Here is a 27,027-nt window from a genome sequence, read left to right on the forward strand (position 1 = left end):
GAACTAGGCTAGGTGGGACCCTATACCAGAAAAGGCTTGAATTCATGACGATAAGTCCATTTTCTGGGCTTAATGACAAACCTGGATCAAAGGAAAAGACAGCAATATTTCTGGTGTTTCTTATAGTTTATCTCTATTGCTGCCATCCTAAAACTAAGTGTGGCCAAAAATCCCTATCCCTCTACTTTAACAAGCACACATGAGTTTTTACAGAATGAACTTTTAAGGTAAATACAGGAGTTTTTGGTGTAGCTTGGTGGCAGAGCACTTGTCCACCACCTCAAAAAACAAATCAAGAAGAACAACCACACACAGGTATGCATGTGAAAAGAAAAATGTAAAAGCATAACCTTGTTCTGATCTACAAACAGCATAGAAATGGTGAACCAGTTGGGTACAGTGCTGCACTCCAGTGATCCCAGGAGGCTGAGGTCGGAGGATCGCAAGTTCGCTTTTTTTTTTTGTTGTTGTTGTCTCAAAACAAAAATATAAAAAGATCTAGGGAGGTAACTCAGTTGTAAAACTCCCCTGAGTTAAATCCCCAGAACCAAAAAAAAGGTGAACTAACTGGTCTGTGACCTGGCTCAGTGGCAAAGTGTTTGTTAGCATGCTGGATGCCCTGGGTTCCATCCCCAGTATGGCTACATAAATAAATAACAAAAAAACTCAGATGACTGGAGTTGTAGCTTAGTAAGAGAGTATGTGCTTAGTATGTGGGGTCCGGGTTTGAATCCCAGCACTGAAAAAAACAGAGGGTTTGCCCACTTCTGTTCTAGAATATCTGCTATTTATCCCTTTTATAGTGTTTAGAGCTTTAATCCACCTAGAAGGGTGGAGATGATAAATAAAGCACGATTGTAGAGAGTCATCACTGAGTGGGAAGTTTCTCTTTTGGTCTCTGAGATATATTATGCCTAGGGGCATTTATTAAACTGAGGTCGATGAACCTAAGCTTAGTGACTTAGCCTTTCTCAAATTCTGAACAGGGATCAAGTGTCCCAAGTAGTCTCCTTTTATTCCAAAAAAGTACCCTAAATATGTCAAAAGGACACTGTCAAAGGATGGATGAAATGAAATGCCACGACAGGGGTTGCAGGAAAGGGCAGTCCCTCCTTTGCCTAGTTGATGATTTAGCAAGTTAGTAGGAGGGTGGGTAGAGGGAACATTCTTCTAGGGCACCCTATAGGGACGGATTCAAATGACATGGCAATATTACTTATATACCTGGAGTTCTCACAATTGTGGGTTTTATTGGCATCATTAAAATTGGAGTTTCCTTAAGGGTCCTATAAGTCAGGGGATGTCTCAGTAATATCTAAACTACAAGGAATATAAATATCACTCTTGAGTTGGTTATAAGGTGAAAACACAATGAACTATAAATTGAAAGAGTAGACTAATGCTGATGCAATGGAAGTGACATACATTTTTCTCCCTTCCTAGAAATATCTGTTGCTACTGAGATAGGCCACAGTATAGTGGGTGAGTGTTTCCTAATCCCTTGACACTGTCAAAATGAAATATGCTCCATACCTAGAGGAGGGAATGCCTTGGCACCCTCAAACTTGGGAAGCTTATTTTCTTTTTCTTTGGAGATTTACACTGACATCTGCTCTAATTGTTCTTGCAGTTTCATCCATCACAACAGGAGCTAGTGAAAGGAAACACTGTTCAGTGTTCTCTGTTACAAAAATTTTTGTGCTTACTTTCCTCTGGAAAGAAAAATCCTACTTGGAAGACCGAAAGGACTCTTTTCTTTCTTTTGGTATTGGGGATGGAACTCAGAGACATCACTGAGCTACATTCTTGGTTTTTATTTTTAAGAAAGGGTCACACTGAATTGGACAGGCTGACCTCAAACCTGTGATGCTCCTGCCTCAGCCTCCAGAGTAGCTGGAATTACATATAGTCCTGGGCCTTTGCACCCAGTTACTATCAAACATTAAGCAGAGGACAGGGTCCTGCAGCCAGAGGAAAGTGCTCTCTGGGGGACAGGATCTGATGTGACTTGGCCACACAGCTGCATGGGGTAACAGTTCTCGAAGAAGAGTCCTGAAAAGCAGGGAAAGCTACAATAGGCTCTCATCTTTTTTTTTCCCTTTTTTTTTTCTTTTTTAACTGAACCATAGGCTCTGTTGTCTGACCCAGGTCTGAGACAGGTTCACATCCACCTAATTGTACCTTCTCCAGACCACTTTGAGTAGTTGCATAGACTGGTACCAGGAGTTCAACCACTGAGTCACATCCCCAGTGCTTTAAAAAAAATATGTATATTTATTATTATTTTTTAAAATTTGAGACAGTATCTCACTAAGTTGCTTAGGGTCTCTCTAAGTTGGTGAGAATGACTTCGAACTTGTGATCCTCCTGCCTCTGCCCCCCAAAGCCACTGGGATTACAGGGGTGTGCCCCTGCGCCTGGTATCCAAACCACTATGAAAAAAAGGCAAGCAGCTGGGTGCAGTGGTGCACACCTGTCATCCCAGCGGCTCTGGAGGCTGAGGCAGGAGGATCTCGAGTTCAAAGCCAGCCTCAGCAAAAGTGAGGTGCTAAGCAACTCAGTGAGACTCTGTCTCTAAATAAAATACAAAATAGGGCTGGGGATGTGACTCAGTGGTTGAGTGCCCTTGAGTTCAATCCCCAGTACTCCTCCTACCCCACAAAAAAAAGGCAAATCAGTCGGGTGGGTGCACCAGTGTAGTCCTAGTTACTGAGGAGGCTGAGGCAGAACCCAAGAGTTCAAAGCCAACCTGGACAACATATGGAAACCCCATCTCAAAACAAAACAAAAACATCTGTAAGTCTTCCAGATAGCTGTTCCTCTCACCTCTTCACTCAGTTATTTTTGCTAAAATGTCTCCGAGGAAACTGAGGTAAATGCCTGAGGGTTTTTGACATACAGGGTAATAGGATCATACACACTAGAATTGGATGATTTTATCTCCAGTTAAGAACTGGAGTTCTTAAATCCAATACTATAAAAATAGTATTTTAAATCCTGCACCTTGGAGAAAAATGCAATTGCTCTTGAAGAGTATATCAATTATTAAGTGTGGAGCTGGTGCTATTTTGGTTGCATCTACAATGGGAAGATCATTTCCAGGAATGCCATACGCTTCCCTTCAGTCAACCCCAGCCCCAATCTTTCCTGAAGCAGAAATAATAGCACTGGGCATGGGGGAGGAGGGCTGGCTTGTGGGGCCGGAAACAGACTGTTAGAGGGACAGAAGGGTAAGAACAGCAGGTGTTTTTGGAAGCTGACTTCTAAACTAGTTAATTTTGGTTCATTTGTGTTGGTAAAGGCAGCCTTCCTCTTTGCAGAATGGATAGAACACAGTGGGGAACTTTCATTTAAAAAATGTCTTTGATATTTCTTCTGAGTAGAATGTTCCCTGTTTGCATATGCCCTGCCATGTGATAAGGGGCAGAATGGGTGATCCTCTCCCTGTCAGGTTCTCCCACTTCCCTCTTGTCTGGGCTCAAGGACTGCCTTGCTGGAAGGTATCTCCCTTGACCTTGAGCATCTAGGCAGTGGTTGGGTCTCTGAGATATCAATCTACCATAAAGGCAACAGCTTCAAATATTTCCTTCTGTATTTTACTGCTTTCCTCTCTGTATTTTCTACAGTTTCTGAGTTCTGTAGTTTCTATAGTTCATAACAAAGAGCCTCCTGAATCCATATCCGATTCTTTCTGGATAGATCATTTTTCCTTTTGTAAGGGAACAGCCCTTATTGAGATAGAACACACAATTTGTCCATTTCAAGTGTTCAATTTAATGGTAGACAGCTCTTTTTCCTTGCACCCCCTGATCTGCTTTTGCATCAACTCCTTCCTCCAGGGACAGTCTGGATGGGTGAGGGAGACCCAGAAATGACTGGGGCTGATCCCAACAACTTTTCTGACTAGGGCATCTGTAGGTAAGGAGTAACAGGGGAACAACACATAGATCCCTACTCAGTGTGTAGGGTTTTTGCTGTGCTTTTAAACACCAGAAGCAGATAGATACCATAGATACAGGAGAAAGCAGAGCCAAAATTTCCACCAATGTGTAAAAATTGAAGTGATTTCTCAGAAAAAGTCTGAATTTCCCCAGATGGTCAATTCCAGTCTCATACACGAATACTGCCAGTTTATATATACATGAATACTGCCAGTTCAGCACTCAGAACAGTATTGAGATCAATGGTAACGGTCATTTATTCCTTTACTCGACAAATAGTTACTGAGCTGGGGTAAGGAGCCAGACCCTGTTCTAGAAGCTGGGGTGGGTGTGAACTGGCCCTAGGATCCCAGCTTTCAAAGGAGGTGAGCAGTCTGGTAGGGAGACAGATGATAAACAGGTTAAGGTGAATAAGCAGGATGATTTTTGAAAGATTAACTTTATTTTTAAGAGCCACTTTAGGTATGCAGCAAAGTTGAGAGAAAGGTACAGAGATATCCTTTATATACCCTGCCCTCTACATGCACAGCCTCCCCCACGACCAATATCTGTGCCAGAGAGGTAATGGACACATCATAATCACTTCATGTCCATAGTTCATATTAGGGTTCACTGCAGGTATTAGACATTCTATGGGTTTGGGAAAATTAGGTTTTCTTGTGGGGTTAAGGGAATTAAAAAAGAAAAAAAAAGAAAAGAAAAAGGTTGATATGCTGAAATGGGTGACCAGGGAAATGTTACTTCTTTGAGGAAGTAACATTTGAACTGAAACTTGACTGATAAGAAGGAATCAGTCACATATGCTCTGGGACAGAATGTTCCAGGCAGAGGGAGTAGTAGGCGCCAAGGCCGCAGGTGAAACTGTGCAGGGGGAGATGCAAGATATAGCAAAAATGGGCCAGAGAAGGCTGGGGGCGTAGCTTAGAGCTAGAGCACTTCCTTAGCACACACAGGGCCCGGAGCATGATCTCCTGGGCTGAAAATACAAAAGAGAAAAGAATGAGCCTGAGGACAAAGGTAATCTGGAAAGAGGACCTGTGCTGAGATTTTTTTTTTAAAACTACATGTTTAAAAAATTAAAAATAATCCTTTCATTTTTTTTAAAGACAAAGATTTACAATAAGAAATAGGTCTTATAACTATCCTAACATTCTCATTCTATCCATAAATTTATTTTATGAGTCCTTTAAGAAATCTCACCATTTGGGTTGGTGATGTGACTTAATAGTAGAGCACTTGCTTTGGGGTTCAATCCCCAGTACTACAAAAAAGGAAATCTCACCATTTGTCTATTGGTCTGTTTATTTATTTATTTTCCATACAAAGGAGGAATAAATTTAGTATACAGCTTAGGACCTAGACTTTTTTGTTTAGCAATTTAGTTTAGAAACAGTTCTACGTGGCCAGGCCTGGTGGCACGTGCCTATAATCCCAGCTACTCAGGAAGTTGAGGCAAGAGGATGGAAATTTCAAGTCCAGCTTGGGCAACTTAGCAAGACCTTGTCTCCAAAAAAAAAAAAAAAAAAAAAAAAAAAGGGCTGGGCTGGGGATAAATTCCAGGGCAAAAGTACCCCTGAGTTCAATTCCCAGTACCATAATGGGGGGACAAAAAAAGGCAAAAGGAAAAAAGAAAAATACACGAAATGGAGAGATTAATATAATAAAACCCTCCTCATCACCTTTGCCCTCATCACCCGACTTCAATAATTGATTTGTGGCCAGGCTTGTTTCATCTGTATGTCTACACACTTGTCCCATCCTTGATGATTATAATTATTTTTGGGATGTTAGGAATTGAACCCAGGGGCACTGCACATTCTAGGTAAGTGCTCTACCACTGAGATATAACTGCAGTCGAGAATTGATTATTTTTAAGCAAATATCAGATGCTATATAATTTCATCCTTAAAGCATTTCAGGATAAAGTGACTTTTTTTTTTTTTTTTTTTTTTTTGGTACCAGGGATTGAACCCAGGGGTGCTTAACCACTAACCCACATCCCCAGTTCTTTTTCTATGTTTTATGATTTTATTCATTTTTAATATTTTTAGTTGCAGATGAACATAATACCTTTACTTTATTTATTTTTATGTGGTGCTGAGGATCGAACCCAGTACCTCACATGTGCTGGACAAGCACTTTACCTCTGAGCCACAACCCCAGTCCTTATGTTTTATTTTGAGATAGGGTCTTGCTAAGTTGCTGAAGGCCTTGCTAAATTGCTGAGGATGGCCTTGAACTTGAGATCCTCCTGCCTCAGCTTCCCAAGCTGCAGGGATTACAGATGGACACCACTATGTCTGGCTGAAAGTGACTTTCCTAAGATTAGCTATCTTGAATAATATTCTAGATATGTCTGATCATATCCTTTGGTATCAACTAACTTGTTCCTCCCTCCCAGAGATGATTTTTGTATTTGTTTTATTTTTAAGGTATTGGGAGTTGAAACTAAAGGCACTTTACCACTGAGATATATCCCCAACTCTTTTTATTTTTTATTTTTTATTTTGAGGCAGTGTCTGGATAAATTGCTGAGGCTGGGCTCCAACTTGAGATCCTCCTGTCTCAGCCTCCTGAGTAGCTGGGATTATAGGTGTGCATCATTGTGCTGGGCCCTGGAGGTGTTTGATGCTTGGCAGATGGGAGAGTAGGTGGTGAGTCAGCAGGGGAGGCAAGAGAACCTGCCGATTTGGGTTTCAAGACTGGGCTACAGCACTTACTAGCTAGCTGTGGGACCTTGGGCAAGTCATCATCTGAGGATTGATCCCAGGGTCTTTCATATGCCAGGCAAGCTCTCTACCTCTAAACCACATACCCAGCCCCTTCAGCAAGTCATAGAACCTCACTTCCTCATCTGTAACAAAAAGAGGGTAACAAAAAGAGTATTTTTGTGGAAAGTTGAGTGCATGGTGTCACCTAAAAAGGTGAAACAAGGGACATGGAGTGGTGATGGGAGAAGGGCTATTTCAGTCCTACTTTGGAGGACCAGAGTGAAGTTTGGGGGAAGATTAAGAAAAGCAGCTGTTTTGTAATGGCACCAAAAATGTTTCTGCTGTTAATGATTATACAGTGATGCTCTCAAAACTGGATATTTAAGGCAGAGAGTACTTATTTTGCTTGTATAAGAGCATAAAGTGTCCTGGAGCAGAGAAAAAGGCAAGGGCATTGGTGAGAGATGGAGGTGATATCCTTCTAGTGGATTTTCATCTTTAAGAATGTGGTCTAGCTGCTGGGATGGTTCAGAAGGCAGTTAATGGAACGAAGCCACTGAACTAGGACAGCGTGGCTGGCAATGCATAATGGCTGCTATGACCTATGAAGGGGATCAGAATATGCCACCCCAAAATATGCCACTTTGACCTAGGATTATTTTGAGCTGCAAATGAGAAACACACACACACACACACACACACACACACACACACACACAGTCTGTGTACTCCCCTCTTTACCAGCAAGGGCAGGAAGATGTAGTCACTGAGATATGCTAGGCTCGCATTAGCCCGAAGATGGCACCAGAAGAATCTCCATGATATACCTTACTAAAATTCTTATCTTTTATTAGTTTCCTCCATATATTTACTTCTCCATAGTCTGCCACTCCTAAAAGTCTAGCCTCTGTCCCCTTTGTTTTGTTACTTCTTTACAAATTTATTGTTCTTTGTTAATATGCTATATAAGCCCAAAGTCTTAAGTACCCCTTTGATTTTCTCCTGAAATGGAGTGAATAAACTCTTGTTCTTTTGTTATTTGTGTTGTTTGTTTGAGATGGGGGTCTCACTGTTTTGCCCAGGCTGGCCTGGAACACTTGATCCTCCTACCTCAGCCACATGAGACTCTGGGAACACAAGTGTGTGCTACCACATCCGACTAAAGTTTTAAATACACAATAAAGCGTAGGCACTATGTTGGATAGTAGACCTCTAAGACTTATTTCATCTTGCATAACTGAAACTTTGTGCTAATAACTCTTCAAATTAGAATTTTTCAATTTTGAGATTGGGTCTTGCTATGTTGCCCCAGGTGGTCTGGAATTCCAACCTCAGTCTCCTAAATAGCTGAGACTACAGGCCAGCGTTACCATGTCTAATCAAATTAGAATTCTTTCAGGAAAGTACTCTCTGAACTTTGACCTTGAAAATGACAGTTTTACCTTATCCAGAGAAACTGTGCATTATGGGCTAGGCCATTAGAGTCTTTCTTTTATATATAATTAGAGAAGCATTAAGGTTACATTTCCATTCAAAGAGCTACTTTTTAAAAGACTGCACCTACTGATTCTGTAGAGGCTGAAAATAAACTGATGTAAACACAAATATTTGGAAATATGAATTAACAACAGAGCAGACAGGGCTGATAAGTCAGATGCCCACAAGGAATTTCAATTTCTAAAGCTTTGGGGCAGGCAGGGTATTTAGTCTGCTGTGCGAAGTGATGGAGGAATTCATGTTCCAACCAGAGTTAGCACTGTAAGGGCTACAACTTCAATGAATTTTGATGTTTCATGTTACTTATTTGTGGTTGGTCACATTTTTAGATGAATCAATTCACTCAACCGATTTGTACTTACTTAGAACTGAGGAGAGAAGTGAGCCTGGCTTGTTTGGCTACAGCACACATGAAGTGAGATTCTCCCAGTGCCCTGAACTATGCACTGGCACCTATGCAGGATATAGTTACAGACCTCACATTATCTCATGCTTCATACCCTTGATAATAGTGTCTTTATCTTTATGAATGAGAGGACTGAGGCTCAAAGAGGTTAAGGAGCTTACTGAAGCTCACTTAGCAAATAAATTGTGCAATCAGGTTAGGGAGACCCCTAATAGCAAACTTGGACTTTAATTTATAATTAAAAATTCTGTAGATCAATATAGTCTTTTTATTACTTGTTTATTTTCTCCCCTGTCTCCAGGAACTGGGGATTGAATCTAGGAGTGCTCTACTACTGAGCTACATCCTCGGACCTTTTTATTTTTCATGAGGCTGCTCTCAAACATGAGAATCTCTTGCCTAGCCTCCCAAGTCACTAGGATTACAGATGCACCATCACAGCTGGCTCCTTTTAGGTTTTGAACTGGGGAATGCTTAGAAGGAAATGGATAGAAGGAAGAACTGTCTGGTGGCATTATACAGGATTCACAGAGGTAGGAAAGAACTGGTGTGCAAAGAGAGATGGTAGAAGGTTTTGACTACAGGCCATTCACTGGAGACAGGGTGACTAGTTTGGAACTAGAAGACATGCTTTTGTTTTGTTTTGTTTTGTTTGTACCAGGGATTGAACTCAGGGGCACTTTACCACTGAGCCATATCCCAAGTCCTTTTTTTTTTTTTTTTTTGGTATTAGGAGTTGGGGGTGCTCAACCCTGAGTCACATCCCAGCCCCTTTTAAGAATATTTTATTAGAGACAGGGTCTCACTGAGTTGCTAAGTGCCTTGCTAAGTTGCTGAGACTGGCTTTGAACTCGTGGCCCTCCTGCCTCAGCCTCCTGAGCCTCTAGGATTACAGACATGCGCCACTGTGCCCAGCTCTCAAGCCCTTTTAAAATTTTTTATTTTGAGAAAGGGTCTAACTAAATTGCTTAGGGCCTTGCTAAATCGCTGAGGCTGACCTTGAACTTTCAATCTTCCTGTCTCAGCCTCTGACCTCAAACTTTGGATCCTCCTTCTTTAGTCTCTGTCACTGGGATTACAGGTATATGCCACCACACCTGGCAAGAATGCTTTCTAAACCAGATTATATTGAGACAAATCAATCATTTCTGCATCTTTCTGTATTCTTTGTTTAAGAAAATGATTAGGGTATTGCTGCTGCTACAGGGATAGATGTTAAAATCCAACAAGAATATTACTTTTGAAACAAGTGAAATGATTTAAACTCATCTCTGTAAGAAATTTTATGGAAAATATACTTTGGAGGCACAAATTGCACTGTCATCAAATTAATTTGTTTTCTAAGCTCAAATTTAATTTAAAATGAGATATTTCTTCAACTACCTCAATCCACAGACTGTCAAGGGATTTTGGGATAGAAAACACAGGAAACAAATACAGTAATGTTTGAGCAAATAACCAGCACAATAATTAGTCTGTCTTCTGTTGCTTGTGATGCTTCTGGAAAGTATTTTTAACAACTTACTGATGAATTGGCTAATGCTGGTGTGAAGCCAGGTTTATCTCTGGATGACACCTGCAAACTTTATTCCATCCCAGTGTTCTAAAACAAATCCATTAACAACAATCCCTGTTAAATCCTTGGTCTGCATTTCTTATAACTGACCTTCTTTCCATCTTCCCATCCCTAGGTTGCTGACGTGGCCTTCTCTTCAAAATAACCCACAGGGCAAAGGCCTCTTCCTGAAATAAAGCTTTCATCAAGATATTTCTGTTATTAAAATTGTGGGGATCCCATTGCTTACAGATAAAGTCTTAATACTGCAGTTGGGCTCCCCATTGTTTCAGCCAGGCAAATGCATGCTCTTTCTTTAGACATTAATCCTCCACCTACTGAGATTCTGCTACTTGGAATCTTTTGCTGTTTCTCTCTGACAATTCAGGGCCATCACCTCCTTCCATTCGGACTTGAGATTCGCTTTCTTTAGTATGTTTTCCTTGTTTAGAAGCTATTTAGCAGATAAAAAAAAATTCTTTGTTTTTGGGCTTTTAATCACATTAAGAGCTTTTAAGATGAATTATCCAAGTCTTGGGATAAATAACTTACAGAGATTTCCATTCTTTAAGAACCACCCAGAGTGATTTTACTTTGTCAGAAACAACACTCCAGTTTTTAGGCGTCTGTCTTTTCACTAGGAATTCACATGAGAACCAGAGCAAAATGATTCTTTATGGTGACCTCTAGCGGGCACGGGACAATCCTACAAAATTGTGAAAAGTGGTGGGCAAAGTAAAACCCTTCCCAGTAACCAGCAGGGTTACTCTGTGATCAGATGACCGTATCCTACCCCACCCTTATTTTTTCTTTCAGCATGTTTTGCATCTAACATAGTTTGCCTTAGGACTCACCTGTTTGCCTTCGGCGGGTTGGGCTGCCGGTGTCGGATGTCGAGTGAACTGCTGGTAGCGGTTCAAAATAATCCCTACCAAGTAGAACCCATTTCCTGGGCATCTAGCAGAGCTCAGGGTTGTTCCCTCCGCGGAGCCTTAGGGGCTCTTCAAGCTCCGGGGCTGTTGCTGTAAGCCGGATCAGGGGTGCAGGGGGGAAATCGCGACATTATGGAAAGGATGCCGACGAAGGCAACGGGAAATTCTGTTTTTGCCAGGGAATCCTCCCCAGACTTTCACCCTACTCTACCCGAGGCGTCACGAGAGGGTCCAGGCGCGCTTCACGTTGGCGCCTTCCAATGACAGGCGCCCGGGAAAGCGGAGGCCCGGGCCGTTCCGCGGGCGGCACCGCGCGGGGGCTGGGGTGTGAGGCCGCCTTCGAGCACACGGCACGTGGGTCGCCCTGCACGGAGAGAGGAAGCGCAAAGTCTGCAGGAAAAGCAGCGGCGGGTGTGCCTTCTCTGAGGAATCCTTTGGGGCAGTCTCAGAAGCCGGGACAGTTTCTGGAAAGAGCTCTTGCCAAACGCCGTCTGTCCCTGCCCCTCAGACCCTGCACTCCAGACCTCACCTCTGCACCCTTCCTTACCCTCCTATCGCTTCCCTTCAGGGGCTGTTAACTAAGGCCCTTGGGAGATGCATAAGTCATCCCGATGGCCAGGGGTGGGGACGTGGCAGCAGGCAACCTGGCCATTGGGCTTGGCTCCCCCGCCACCGGGACTCCCCTCTCCTCGCATCCCCGCCCTGCGGACCCCTCCTGGCTATGGCAGGCGGGAGCGCAGCGGGGAGCCAGCGTCACGAGGCAGGGAGCCCGAGGTCCAGGGCGGGGCGCCGGGGAATCCCAGCCCGAGCGCGCCCGGGAGGTGCGGGCAGACGCGGGCGGGCAGAGGAGGGCGGCGCGCGGAGGGAGGTGAGCGGCGCGGAGCCGGCAAGCGAGGAGGAGGCCGGCGAGGGAGGCCCCGCCCCCGCTTCTCCGAGCCGGCTCCTCGCAGCCGCGGAACCCGCTCACTTTGCCTCTCGCCTCTGGACGGCTGCGGGGCAGCTGCCCGAGCTGCAGCCGGCGGGAGCGCCTCCCGGGACCCGGAGCCTTCCGCACGGCGCCTTCCCTCGGCGCCCGCGCCCCTCAGGGAGGACGGCGCCGCCGCCTAGGAGAGGGCACCCCAGCATCGCAGGGGGCATCCCCGGGCGCGAGGGGCGGCGGCGCCGACACAGCCTCGTTCCCGGCCAGTGGGGCGCAGCGCTGGCTCTGGAGGGGACTCCCTGGCTACCCGCAGGTACTGCCGCGCGGAAGGCGCGCTGCTAGCAGCGACGCTGGGCTACCGAGGAGGCTAGAGCCGAGGAACCCCGGGCCGGTGCGGGGCAGAGAGAAGCCCCGAGGGAAAGCGGGCCCCGACGGCGCTCTCCCGGTCTGCCTGAGGCAGGCAGGCCCCGCGCGGCGGCTGGGAGACCCTTGAGCTGAGGGGTCCCAGGGCAGCCAGCCATGACCTTCGGGCGCAGCGGGGCGGCCTCGGTGGTGCTGAACGTGGGCGGCGCCCGGTACTCGCTGTCTCGGGAGCTGCTTAAGGACTTCCCGCTACGCCGGGTGAGCCGGCTGCACGGCTGTCGCTCGGAACGCGACGTGCTGGAGGTGTGCGACGACTACGACCGCGAGCGCAATGAGTACTTCTTCGACCGGCACTCGGAGGCCTTCGGCTTCATCCTGCTCTACGTGCGCGGCCACGGCAAGTTGCGCTTCGCGCCGCGGATGTGCGAGCTCTCCTTCTACAATGAGATGATCTACTGGGGCCTGGAGGGCGCGCACCTCGAGTACTGCTGCCAGCGCCGCCTCGACGACCGCATGTCCGACACCTACACCTTCTACTCAGCGGACGAACCGGGCGCTCTGGGCCGCGATGAGGCGCGACCCGGCGGGGCTGAGGCGGCTCCCTCTAGGCGCTGGCTGGAGCGCATGCGGCGGACTTTCGAAGAGCCCACGTCGTCGCTGGCCGCTCAGATCCTGGCCAGCGTGTCCGTGGTGTTCGTGATTGTGTCTATGGTGGTGCTGTGCGCCAGTACGCTGCCCGACTGGCGCGCAGCGGCCGCTGACAACCGCAGCCTGGATGACCGGAGCAGGTACTCCGCCGTCCCTGGGAGGGAGCCCTCCGGGTAGGACGCACTGCTTCTCTGCCCGTCCGTCCTGTAGCGTCTGTCCGTCCCGTCCGTCCGTCGCGTCTCTGTCCTGTCCGCCTGACGGCCAAGCCAGGCAGGGTTCAGGGCCCAGGGAGGCCCCAGACACGCCAACTAAGGGACGGGTTGGGCACTGGCGGGATCTGGTACCTATCTCAGCTTGAGGGCAGATCCCCAGGCCTGGGTAGGGGCAGATGGAGATACACAAATCTCTTATCTTTGTAGTTTACTTCTGAGCAAATAACGACCTAATTAATTTTCTCTTAACTTTTGTTGTTATTTTGCAATAATTTAACTCTGGGCATTTAATAACAGTTTGAAATATTTGCCAATTTTTGGTGGTGTTTGAAAAGATGAAATCTTGTTCTGGTGAAATGTGGTCTGCTGTGCTCTGCCCACACATGCTGTACACCCTGCCCCCGGCATAATGTGTGCTGTAATGGAATTGCCATATGATAAAGACCCTAATTTAACGACAGACTCCAAATAATGGCTGTCTGTGTCCTTCTCTGCCTTCTTTCCCCACCAAGGAGGAAGTGAGCAAAGTTCCTGTCCACCCCTTGGTACCAAAGATACACACTGTGACTCTCAGAGGGTCTTCAGTATGGGGAGGGAAAGAAGCCTTGGGAGAGAAGAAAAACCAAAACTGCCCTAAACCAGAAGCAGAATCTGTGTAGTTTGTTTTTTTTTTTCTTTCCACTTTACTAGATGAAAGGAGAATATTTTAATCTTTTTCTAAGATGGGGCTTACCTCTTAATGGTGATAACACTTTTCTGTTTTTAGTACAAGTGAGTTTATTTTGCATATTTGGTGGGAGGAATAAGCATACTAAAGTTGGACTTTCAAGAGAGACAGCCATTTTGGGCACAAAAACCAAGTTGTATGTTCTGTTTTACCTTTGTTTGGTAACTGTTTTAAGATTCTCCCTCCATTCACTTTTTATTTTATTTTTTTCCTAGTCACTTTTTAAATTCAATCTTCCACCCTGTAATCTTTTTTTTTTCCTTGATAGGATGTGGTATGCTAGGAATGGTGCTATTCTTCTTGATTTTGCAGTGGATTACTTCCACATAATCTTCTTCCTGTGGGAAGTAAAGATTTCTACATAAATCTAAGTAAATAAAATTGTCTAGTATCATGGAGTCTATTACTGATATGTCATCTTGGCATGAAATCCAAGATACACGCTTTGAAAAGAAATATATTAGGAAACTTACTTTGTTTATTGTATTAGGTTCTAACTTTTCAATTTACAGATAAGAATTACTTGGTACTCCAACAGAACAATAAAATTAATTTATATATCTAAATACGTAAGTGCCCTTGATTTTGATTTTTCCCCCCAAAGAGAGTCACGGGAAAATGAGCCATAAATGATCAGCCTTGAAATGATTCACTAGTAACTAAGAATTCTAATATCCATGAAGACTTGAGCTATATTAGTAAACAGGAGAATTGAGTTATTAGCAAAGATTCATAGGGAGTAGACTACGCCAATATATAAGCAAAAACAGTGGGAATACAGAAATAATAATTTTTTGAGGGAGTCGAGGTATTTTGGGAGAAGGGAAAGCTAGACTGCTGATCATTAATGTACAGCATTTGGAAAGAAGTGAGAGATGAATGACAATTTCAGGGAGAAAATAAGAAGAAACCAAAAAGGGAAGAGGCAGAGATGGAATAGAGGGAGGCTGCAAAAGAAGTGAGGGAAAAAGAGTAATGCTTAATTCGTGTATATGTATTTCATGTATATATATAATTATTCAAGTCAGAACTGTTTCCTAGACACCCAGATATTTCAGGCAAATGCATGTTTTTCTTGGCTTAATGGCCCAGTTTTAAGCTTCCCTTTAGGAGTGTAGATATATCAGACCAATATCTGTAATCCCAAACAGATGAACCCAAGGATGACTGACTGACGGAGGATGCCCCACATTACAGAGAAAGCCCCTCACATGTCTCCTTCAACCAAGAAGTAGAGTCTTTCAAATCCTCCTTGCTTGTGGTTGCTGAAAGTACTCTTTTTTGGGGGGGTGGGTACCAGGCAATGAACTCAGGGGCACTTGACCACTGAGCCACATCCCTAGCCCTATTTTGTAGTTTATTTAGAGACAGGATCTCACTGAGTTGCTTAGCGCCTTACTTTTGCTGAGACTGGCTTTGAACTCGCAATCCTCCTGCCTCAGCCTCCCCAGCCACTGGGATTACAGGCGGGCACCATCATGCCTGGCTAAAATTAGTCTTTCTAAAATATCATTATGATCATTTGACCATAATTGAGATTTATCAAATAAAGCTCCTTTCTTGGTCTTCAAGGCTCTTTACAATTTCATCATAACCTACTACTCTTGGTTTATCCCGTCATTAGGTGCAAATATCTTTTCAGTATGGGCTATATTCAAGGCACTGTTTTAAATATTGTAACTTTTTATTGTAAAGAAAAGTTGGATGTGTAGAACTTAAGAGACACAGTAGATTTCTTGAGATTGTTTTGAGAAGGCATTTGAGGTTGGGAAGGGTGAAAAATGCCATCATTGAAAGGTTACAGAGGTTTTGCACTGTCGGACACTGATGGGGTGTCATTTATATAAAAACTAGTTTAGGCAACCTGTACAACCATGTGTGGGTTGTGTTCCACCTGGGAACAAAGTAAGGATATTTCCAGGTGAAAGTAACAGCATAGGCATGAAACTTGTGTATTGCCTTCAGGGAGTGAGAATTTAGTGATGGAGTGAGAGGTGGCTAGAGAGCAGATGTGAGGGAGAATAATTTTATTTTCAGGCAGTGGCTGCAGTGGTGAGCTATTGGCTGGTTTGTAGGGTTTATGATGTGTGGGTTATGCATATAAAGTAATGAATGTAGCCAGGTGCAGTAGCCATGCCTGTAATCCCAGTGACCTGGGAGGCTAGGACTGAGAGTTCAAGACAAGCCTCAGCAACTTAGTGAGCCCTAAGTAACTTAGTGAAAACTTGTCTCAAAATAAAAAATAAGAGGGCTGGGGAGATAGCTCAGCTGGTAGAGGGCTTGCCTCACAAGCACAAAGCCCTGAGTTCGATCCCCAGTACCGCAAAAAAAAAAATAAAATAAAAATAAAATAAAAAAAAATAAATAAAAAATAAGAAAGACTGGGAATTTCATTTGGCTCAGCGATTAAGCATCCCTGAGTTCAACCCCTGTTACCCAAAAAATAAAATAATGAACGTGGTGTGTACCATGAATTGGAGGGGAGTGGAGATTGTACACAGTAAGATCAATTTGAAGATCTTTGCAGAGGGAGGGAATGAGAACTTGCTTGCTTTGTGGTGGTAAGAATGGAGGATAGGGGCTGGGGATATAGCTCAGTTGGTAGAGTGCTTGCCTTGCAAGCACAAGGCCCTGAGTTCAATCCCTAGCACCACAAAAAAAAAAAAAAAAAAAAAAAAAAAGAATGGAGGATACATGCTAGCTGTGGAACATTCCAGGAAGAATTAAAATTACTACAGGATATTGGAAAGTAGAGGAATCAGGGACTGATTCAGTGGATTTCCAGATGCTACAAGTACTCCCTATGACTTGAGTGTCCATTTGTCCAACCCAGCCTGCTCCCTTGTACCTAAAGTCTGTTTACTGTGCAATCTCTGGCCTCTTGAAATAGAATCATTCATCAAGCCCAACTCCCTGTTGTTTCTCTTGAAGCCTTCACTATGTATCCTTCTGAACTTCTTGAGGGATTCTTATTTGTACTGTTTAATTGGCATTTGTAATGTAATTCCTAGCATGACAGTTATTTTCTCATATCTATCTGTCCTAGCTGCTAAGCTTGGGTTAGACAAAGAGACCTAGAAGACAGGTTAATTTTCTTATGCTATTTCTTATCATGGCATTTTTTAGAAAAAATTACTTTTCAGCCACAATAAATACATACTGTTTGTATTTCAAAATAGAACCTTTCATACAAATATTTTCTTTTATTTCTTTTGGTACTAGGGATTGAATCCAGGAGTGCTTTACTGCTGAGCTGTATCCCAGCCCTTTTTTATTTTTTATTTTGACTTAGAGCCTCATCAAATTGCTAAGGCTGGTTTTGAACTTGCAAACCTCCTGCCTCAGCCTCCCAAGTCTTGGGGTTATATGTGTGCCACCATGCCAGGCCACAATATCATTTTATTATGCACCACCATGCCTGGCCATAATATTTTTATTACTCTGTCAACCCCTGTATTAATTATAGGTGGTACTGATGATTGCACCCAGGGCCTTACACATGCAAGGCAAGTGCTTTACCACTGAACCACATCCCCAGCCCCAGAAATATATTTTATGTTGCATAGTTTGAAGAGCCTTGTGGGATAAGGCCGTGGACTTCAGGTGCCAGAACTCTTAGTTAAAGCAGATGGGATGCTGTGCTAGAGTAAGAAAAAGTCTATCAAATCAAGAATTTTATCAAGTACTTGTTGTACAAAAGGGATAAGGAACATGGTTTCTTTAAATAAAATTTTTTTTTCCATGCTAGGAATCAAGCAGGGCCTTGTACATGCTAGGCAAGCCTTCTATCACTAAGCTACATCCTCAGCCATTTTTAAAAGATTTCATCTCACTAAGTTGTCCAGGCTACCCTGGAACTTTCGATCCTCTTGTCTGACCTCCTTGGTAATTGGGATCACAGGTGTGTGCCAGGTACTCCATCAGAAACTGCCGGATTCTTTCGAGAAACTTCCTGGGCCCAGTCTCCCCTTTCCAATTCATGGTACACACTACTTTCACTACTTTATATGGCTGTCCTGTAATTGCTGGACATTTGTGTTGTTTCTTGTCTATAGCAGGTGCTTTGATAAATATAGTGTGTATGCATATTATTTTGCTTGCTTTTTTTTTTTCCCTCTGCAGCAGGGGAATTGAACCCAGGGGTGTTCTACCATTGAGCTACATCCTCCGCCCTTTTGTTTTTCATTTTAAGACAGGGTTACTTAGTTGCAGAGTCTGTCCTTGAACTTGTGATCTCTTGCCTCTGCCTTCTGAGTCCCCAGGATTTTAGGCATGTACCACTGTGCCTGACATTATTTTGTTCCATTCACAATATACCTTAGGATAAATTTTTGAAAGTTAAATCATTGAGTTAAAGGACATGTACACATAATTTTCATAGATAATTCCAAACTACTCCAAGAAAGATGGTATCAATTTATACTCCCACCTACAATGTGTGAGAGATCACGTTCATACTCTGAAGGTGAAGAATGATATGTAGTAGTTTAAGTTTGTTTTGATTAATTTTGAATAAGATCATGCATCTTTACATGTATTGAGAAGTCACTCATCTTAAGTGTTTTTTCTTTTTCTTTCTTTCTTTTTTTTTTTGTGATGCTGGGGATTGAGACCAGGGACTCATACTAAGCATGTCTATCATTGAGCAGCACCCCTTACCCCAATGAATTTCTGTTTGAAGTTTTTCTTTTTCTTTCTTTTTTTTAGTATTAAGAAATTTGTTTATAATACGAGTTGCCAAGGCTGGCCTTGACATTGCAATCCTTCTGCCTCAGCCTCCTGAGTCATTGGGATCATAGGTGTGAGCCATCGTCGTGCCCAATAAACTGATGTGTTTTAAAGAGACCACTGACTGCTGGGTAGAAAATGTACAAGAGGTGAATAGCAGATGCTGCAAAACCTGGCAGGCAAGAGATGTAGGGGATACAGCAGGGGAGAGGCGATTGGATTCAGGTCAGTTGTGGGTTTTTATGATGACTCATTCACCAGAACTAGGAATGTGTGAGATGTTGTGGATTGAGTGAAGCAGTGCCAGGGCCCACAGACATCGGGGTCTCTCTGGTGTGACCACCGTGCCCCACGTGTAGCTCTGTTACATAGGGTCTGCTTCCCATTTTAGGATATTGTGAGGAGGAGACTCTGGAAGAGGGATGCCCAAAGGGCTGGTGGGAGACAGTCTCCCCTTTCCAATTCATGGTACACACTACTTTCACTACTTTATATGGCTGTCCTCTTCCTTACCGTTCACCTGAAACCGTCTTATTGAGAGTATTTTCTCATGAGCCAAGGATCTTTAGTGAACACATGTGCAGCCTCCCTTGATAAACAGTCCTAGTAACTAATTAATCTTAGAACGGTGATGCGCTTAATGTTTTATCTGATTAAGAAGATAAACTAGATTCTTCAAGCAGTTTGCCTTCCAGTCACATCTGAATATTATTCTGATGCTGCCAATATTATTCTGATGCTGTCAATGTTCTTTTTGGTCCTTTAACATATAGACAAATCGTCCTATTTTATTTTTTGGTACTGGGGATTGAACCCAGGGGGACTTAACCACTGAGCCATATCCCTAGCCCTTTTTATTTTTTATTTTGAAACAGAGTCTTGCTAAATTGCTTAGGGCCTTGCCAAATTACTGAGGCTGGTCTTGAATTTTGTATCCTTCTGCTTCAGCCTCTCAGCCTCTGGGATTATAGGTGTGTGCCACCACACTCACTCAGCTCATCCTTCAGAATTACTAAGCATTGCTGCCTTTTCCATAAAAAGATGCTCTTTGCTTGTTGCCTTTGAGAAGTTATGACCTCTGAAAGACAGGTCAGATATAAAGCTGTTCCTTTTACTGTCTTGTCCCTTTTGCCTCTGGACTTCTGTCCCCTCAGACAGCCTCAGTAGAAGTTTTTTGAGTTTTTAATCTCTAGCAAAGTCTTGTGATCATTTTGATCTATTCTTTCCAAAAGTTGCTTCACGTAGGAATTTTGATCTTTAATTTGTATTACTTTGTGTTGTGGTGATGAGCATTTGAGGAGATTTTTAAATGTTTAAATTTCTCACAGTGTTATTTTAAGCCCAGGTTAAGGAAATTTAAATAATCAAAATGAAAAGCAGGGTGATGGAAATTTAAAAAATCAATTGTATTCTTTCCATTGCCTTTTCGTTCGATATTATAAAAATGAAGTAGGTTATAAAGTATGTTAAAAATAAAAAGCAGTATTTTTAAATTGAATGTGAAAATCTCAGTGCTTTTATTCTGCAGATAAGATGGTTATTTTCAGAAGTCAGTAATTAATAGATCTCTGATAAGATTGAACATAACCCAGAACCTTGGTTAAATCCTGCTCTTTCACAGTAGACTGTTTCTTTTAAATATGTACTGGGTTTTTCAATCTGCTGACAATTTTAGAGTCCTATGGAAACTCTGTTTTGTTAATGTCTTTTAACCGAAGTGCTTTTGGTAAGCAAATCAGTTTCAATAATATTATTTTATTTTTTAGTTAAAACTTTGCTCATTGGAAAAAAAGTGTTATGATGAGAAAAGTTAACAAGTCCCTGTCTCCTCCATCCCACCACCCAGTTTCTGGGTATTCCATGTACATACAAACGCATATGTACACACATTTGCATACATGTATATAAATACAGATGTGCATATATATACATTTATATATATAAATATTTTCTTTGAACATATATAATTTAAGCAAGATCATTCTATAATTATGTTCAGCAATTTGCCTTTTTCATTTAACCATACATCTTGGAACTCTTTCCATACAGTTCATGTTTTTCTCATTCTTTTTAATATCTGTATAGTATTCCATTGTATGGATGGGCCATCATTCATTTAATAAGCGTCTGTCCTGGAGATAATAGTAATGATTGTAATAGCCATTAGTGTATACACACATACGTTTGTGTACATATATCTATACTTGTATAAACATACACACACGTGTATGTATTTATTTTTGAGACATTTTTGTTATGTTGCTCAGGCTAACCTTGAACTCATAGACTCAAGCCATCCTGCCTCACTCAACCTTCTGAGTAATTGGGGCTATAGGCATATACCACAGTGCCTAGCCATAATGCACATTTATTGAATACTTAAATATATTCTAGCCATTTAAGTTTTTACATAATTTTGTCATCTAAGTCTCATTAGAGTCCTATGAGATAGTGCTGCTTTTATTCCCATTTGTGACTAAGATTTAGACAGATTAACTAATATGTCCAGGCTCACAAGAGTGGGTAAGAGTTGCCCCAGGTTCTGATTCCCACATCCCCACCCCATTGTATTGAGAAATGATTAGTTTGCTTCAAGTTCTTAAAAAAATACAGAGTGGTGCAGAGAACGTTATTTTTCACATCTCTTTGAAAATGAGTGTGATTCTAAATGTAGGCTAAATTCCGAGAGGAGAAATAACTGAATTAAAAGGATTATAGATTAAAAATTTTTGCTATGGGGGACTGGGGATGTAGCTAAGTAGTAGAATATCTCTAGCATGCATGAGGCCCTGGATTTGATACCTAGCACCACAAAACAACAACAAAACCCCAAAACAAAAACAAAACAAAACAAAAAAAACAACTGGAGGAGAGATAGATTTGATCATATTTCCCCTTAAAGTATGAATGAAAATCAGTGCTGTTCTTTTATTTATTTATTTTTGATTTTTTGCAGAGTTGAGTATTGAACCTAGGCTCTCATGCATGCTGAGCAAGTACTCTATCATGGAGTTATATTCTCAGTCCCCAAATTCACACTTTTTTAAAACAAACAAACAAACATGGTACTGGGATTGAACTGAGGGCCCGAGACATGTGAGACAAGTGCTCTACTGCTGAGCTACATCCCTAGTCCCCAAATTCACCTTCAAAGTGCATAATTCAGTGTTTTTCAGGATATTCGCCGAACTGTGCAACTATCACCATCTGTACTGCTTTAACCATTGTGGTTTAGTGGTGTGCTTGGGGGAGGATAAAATGTTTAGAAAACTGCATCCCTTGATTGGTTTAGAAGGGGACCCAGGCATTTTGACTGAGCAGATGAATCAGAGGAAGCAACAGACAAAACATTTGTGTTTGAATAAATTAATTGATCAACTGGTGGGTTCTGCTGGAGTGTTTGGAATAGTATATACATTTAAATGACCCTCTTTGTGAATACTGAGTTCTCTTAACTCTGCTGGCAAAGGGAATTAGGTAATTGAAGCAATCATTTGACTTTCCCAGGCAACACATGTCAAAAGGGAAAGTCTGTGGTGGAAAGAACCAGGGCTGAGAGTCAGGAGGGGGTGTGTGTATGTGTGTGTGAGAAAGAGAGAAGAGAGAGACACACAGACACAGTTAATTAGCTGCCCTCATTTAGTAGATTGTGATCTCCCACAGAGAGGGTGGACGAGAGAATAAAGACCAAACCCTCAACTAGAAGGTAAACTTCCTTAGCTGTATCTTTCCAAGTCTTAGGCCCCTGGTTACTGGCTAGCTGTCTTGAGGTTGCTTGAATGTCTTAGATTCCTTTTATTCTGTTCTTTGAGAACAGAAATTCTGTGCTTTGCAGCACATGGTTCAGTGCCTCGCACATGGGCAGGCACTCCATATATATGTTAAAATGAATGATGCATGTGAAAGAACCATGCAGAAACAATAGTGTTTTCATTTTTGTTAGAAGAGTTGGGTATTAATAGTGTCTTCAACCTAGAAAACCTATAAGCAGGATTTTTTAAAAAAAATAGTTACTGGGGGTTGAATCCAGGTCTTCACACATGCTAGTCAAGCTCACTACCATGGAACTGCATCTCTCAACCCAAGGTTTTCATTTTTGTGTGTGTGTTTTTCCCTTTATTTTCCTTTTTGTTGATACTGGGGATGGAACCCGGGGACACTTTGCCACTGAGCTACATCCCAAGCTCTTTTTATTTTTTATTTTGAGGCAATGTCTCATTAAGTTGCTTAGTGTCTCACTAAGTTGCTGAGGCTGGCTTTGAACTTGGGATCCTCCTGTCTCAGCCTTTTGAGTCTCGGGGATTATAGACATGCACCACCACGCCTGGCTTCACATATTTTTATTGGTGCATTATGGATGTACATGATGGATTCGTTGTTACATATTCATACATGCACACAATATAATGTGGCCAATATCACTCCCCAGCACTTCCCCCTCCCTTCCTACCTCACACCCCTTGTTCTACTGATCTAAGGGCTTAGTTTGTCTGTCTGTTTTAAGAGTTTAGTTTTGATTGTCTTCTTTCTTTATTTTTGATGCTGGAGATTGAACCGAGGGCGTCATCCATGCTAAGCCTGTGCTTTTCCACAGAGCTATGCCTCCAGCCCCATTCTCTCTCCCCTCTGTTTTTATTTTATTGGGAACGGAACTCAAGGCTGCTCTACTGCTGAGCTATATCCCCAATTCCCCTTTAAATTTTTTTATTTTGAGACAAAGTCTTGCTAAATTGCTGAGTCTGGCTTTCAATTTACAGTCCTCCTGCCTCAGCCTCCTGAGCCACTGGGATTACAGGTGTGCGCCACCACACCTGGCCCCAGTTCTCCTTTTTGAAAAGGGAAAACAGTAAAGATTTGGGTTTACATCTGAATGTGGATTTGAGCAAAAGACTCAATTTGCTTCCTCCCTTTTTAAGTGGGGGTGTGGGAAGGAGCAGGAGGTCTCTCTGTTCTCCACATTTGCCTCAAACTTGTAATTCTCTTGCCTTAGCCTTCTCCTAGCTGGTTTTACTGGTGTCTGCTACCACTCCCATTTGGCTTAATTTTATTTTATTTTTTTAATTTTTGGTACTGGGGATTGACCTCAGGGGCACTCAACCACTGAGTCACATCCCCGGCCCTATTTTGTATTTTATATAGAGACAGGGTCCCTTTGGCTTGCTTAGTGCCTCACTTTTGCTGAGGCTGGCTTTGATCTCAAGATCCTCTTGTCTCGGCCTTCTGAGCTGCTGGGATTACGGGTGTACACTACCACGCCCAGCTTGCCTTAATTTTAAAAGCTCACTCTAGGGGCTAGGGTTGTAGCTCAGTGGTAGAGTGCTTGACTAATGTGTGAGCTCTGGGTCCTTAGTACCAAGGGGGAGAAAAATGCTCACTCTGGCCCAGGTGATGAGTCCAGGTTAGGTCTACTGTTAGCTGAGTGGTTTCCTTAGCTGTCTCAAAGAAGCTTTTAGAATCTGGTTTTACCTTGACACCCAGAGGACCACCTCTGAGATCTGGGTCCAGGCAGCTAAAGTCCAGGGTTTCCTTGTTCATTTTGTGGGAGGAGATACTGGAATCAGCTAAGTTTGCCTCTGCCCTCACAGTGTAACCATGATCTCAACTGGTCCACTACACTCTTAGTCGCCACAGTGGTAGAATTTTGGAGCATGCTTGTGAACTCAGCCCCACTGGCTGTGTTTTTGTACAGATACAAAGCTGAATATAGTTATTATTTTTATTTTATTTTATGGTTTTGTTTTGTTTTGTTTTTGTTTTTGTTTTTTGGTCCTGGGGATTGAACCCAGGGTCACTTTGTCACTGTGCTACATCCTCAGACCTTTTTATTTTTTATTTTGGAACAAGCATCTTGCTAAGTTGCTGAAGATATCACTGAATTGCTGAGGCTGTCCTTGAACCTTTGATCCTCCTGTCACAGTCTCCTGAGTAATTGGGAATATAGGTGTGCAGCACTGTGCCCAGCTTTCTCTCTCTCTCTCTCTCTCTTTTGGTACTGGGGATTTAACCCAGGGCTGTGTATCCACTGAACCATATCCTCAGCTCCCACTTTTAAACCTTTTTATTTAGAGATAGGGTCTCCCTGAGTTGCTTTGGGGCCTCTCTTAAGTTGCTGAGGCTAGCTTTGAACTTGTGATCCTCTTGCCTCAGCCTCCTGAGTGGCTGCGATTATAGACATGCACCACTGTGCCTGACTTGTTTGTTTGTTTTTCAATTAAAATTTTTTTGGTGGTTCTGGGTATTGAATTTGAGGCCTTGTGCATGCTTAGCATGTACTCTACCACTGAGCTACGACCCCAGCCCAAGTATATGTTTTTATAATAATCAGCGGGATGGAATGGAAAATTGCAGAAAACACTTTGGCGCATACTGGAATGTTGTGACTGTCTCCCAGAAAAGTCCTTGTGCAATTGGCTGAGTCCTGAACTGAACTAGTGGCTCTCTTCATGACACACCAGTCACTTTTATTGCAAGAATGACTAACACACTGGGTTTATTCCTACTTGACAGTAGAGTAGACATTTTCTCAAAAACAGAAAGGTGAGTCTTTGAATTTGAGGAAAACAATGGACAGTGTTTGTTGCTGATGAAAAAATTCAAGCTTTCAAGAAAAGTTAAAAATTTGGAAAACTTGAATTCATTCCAGATGCCTTCTTAACACTTTTCTGATTAAATTTGTGCTGGTGTTAATAAATGTCATTTTTAGAATACAGAATGAGGTGTTGGGGTAAAGTTCAGTGGTAGAGCGTCTACTTAGCATATGCAAGGTGAAAAAAAAAATCTGTTTGAAAATGACATAGTTTTCTCAATTCTTTTAAGATTCAGTAACATTTAGAGACCACTGTGCCTCAACTTGCTAGAGCCAGACAAGAACTGGGGGATGGTTTGGGGACCACATTGCTATAGGTTGTGATAATGTCATAAAGTGTCAGGAGATGAGTGTGGTCAGCTAGAGGGTGGCAGATCAAACAGCAGGTCGCTGAGTGACATATTAAATGACTAGCTTGAAGGGAGAGGACAGTGTGTTACGGAAGCATCTCAACTCCAGACAATCCTGAAAAGCCTGGAGGATGACATCAAGCTCTTGGCTTTTATCCAGTTCGTCTTCCTAGGATCATGACAGGGTTTTACCCACCTCTTTATTCATTTGCTTATCCTGTGTCTGCTTTGATGATCACTAAGGATCTGATTGTAAGATATGATATATTTTGAAGAAAACCTATTTCCAATTTTGTCCTCATGTCCCTTGTGAGCACCTTTGCACGGTGCATAATTCTTGCGTGTGTGAGATGTGAGTGAGCAGAATAAATATGATGGAACTCCTTCCATGTGCTCAGCAGTAACACAAATTGCTTTATGTGTACAAAACCTTCTGAGTTTATCCATTAGCATCTTGGGATCACACAGGCAATGGAGAAGTCAAGTGATGGGCTCTCTGGAGGCCAGATAGTGCGAGGGTGTTGGGATCAGCCAGGTTCTGGTCCCAGAACTGCTGTACATGGCTGAAATTTCATTGCTTTCTGTGTAACAGCAGCCCAGTCTTTGGGCGTGTAAATGATGCGTGGGGAATTTTGACTCACATTTCAAGAACCAAATTAAGGACCAAATTAAATTTAATTGGTAGTTATTGTCATATATGTCATTTAAGAACTAAGTAAATGGAAAAAAATTTTTTTCTATCCCTAGAAAGATAAAAACTAAATTTTAGCAGTTCACAGTACAGTATACAATGGGCTTTTAAACAAATTGCCCCTATTTCTCAATTAACATAATTTATTTAAATTTGGTGGTAAGCCCGTTATAGTAAATGTTCTGAGGAATTTTTCTTAAATACAAAAGACTGTTGGGAATAAAACAAGATTTAAGCATTTAGAAAAATGAAGAATTCCTTATGCCAATCAAAATGTTTTCCTTGAATACAACTACCAAAAACTTGAGAAGAACAAATCAATCTGTGAAATAAAAGAAACTTGTGCTTTACAAGAGGTAGAAGAGGAAATTATGCATAAAAGCCATTATAAAGTCTTTCAGGCATGTAAAAAATATAGATTATAGTACAGTGAACATTTGTGTACCATCCAACAGAAGAAATAAAAAATACTACGTGTGTCCGCTAGGCCCTTCTCTCCCATTAAAATCCTTTCCTTTTCCATATAGAAATTGCCATCTCATAATTTTGATGTTATTATTTCCATGCACTAAAAATATATTCAATATGATGCGTGTATATACATTTATGTGTGTGTTACTTAGCTTTCCACTACTATAATAAATACCTGAGACAATCAACTTAATGAAGAGAAAAAAGGTAGCTGGGTGTGGTGGTGCACACCTGTAATTCCAGCTACACGGGAGGCTGTGGCAGGAAGATTTCAGGTTCAAGGCCAGCTT

The 27,027-nt window shown here is 42.5% G+C and overlaps 2 protein-coding genes across 6 annotated transcripts in view; one reads left to right on the forward strand and one right to left on the reverse strand.

The window, feature by feature from the left end:
- Mta3 (metastasis associated 1 family member 3) overlaps positions 1-11,691 on the reverse strand; it is a 204,531-nt gene extending 192,840 nt beyond the window's left edge. For 2 of the 4 annotated variants that reach the window (XR_007104631.1, XM_047522395.1), the window contains exon 1: positions 10,965-11,690. Coding sequence is in view for 3 of the 4 variants with exons in the window: in XM_047522395.1 (XP_047378351.1) it covers positions 10,965-11,067 (103 nt within the window). In the remaining variant the exon portion in view is untranslated. Of the gene's footprint in view, positions 1-10,964 lie in introns of all 4 variants that reach the window. The other 2 variants (XM_047522396.1, XM_047522394.1) reach the window with 2 other exon arrangements.
- A 196-nt stretch (positions 11,692-11,887) lies between these two features.
- Positions 11,888-27,027, forward strand: part of Kcng3 (potassium voltage-gated channel modifier subfamily G member 3) — a 41,959-nt gene continuing 26,819 nt past the window's right edge. The window contains exon 1 of one of the 2 annotated variants that reach the window (XM_047522789.1): positions 11,888-13,145. In XM_047522789.1, coding sequence (XP_047378745.1) covers positions 12,481-13,145 — 665 coding nt within the window. In that variant the 5' untranslated portion in view covers positions 11,888-12,480. The remainder of the gene's footprint in view (positions 13,146-27,027) is intronic. The other variant, XM_047522788.1, reaches the window with a different exon arrangement.

The sequence above is a fragment of the Sciurus carolinensis genome, chromosome 13 (genome assembly GCF_902686445.1).
Source record: "Sciurus carolinensis chromosome 13, mSciCar1.2, whole genome shotgun sequence".
NCBI lineage: Eukaryota > Metazoa > Chordata > Mammalia > Rodentia > Sciuridae > Sciurus > Sciurus carolinensis.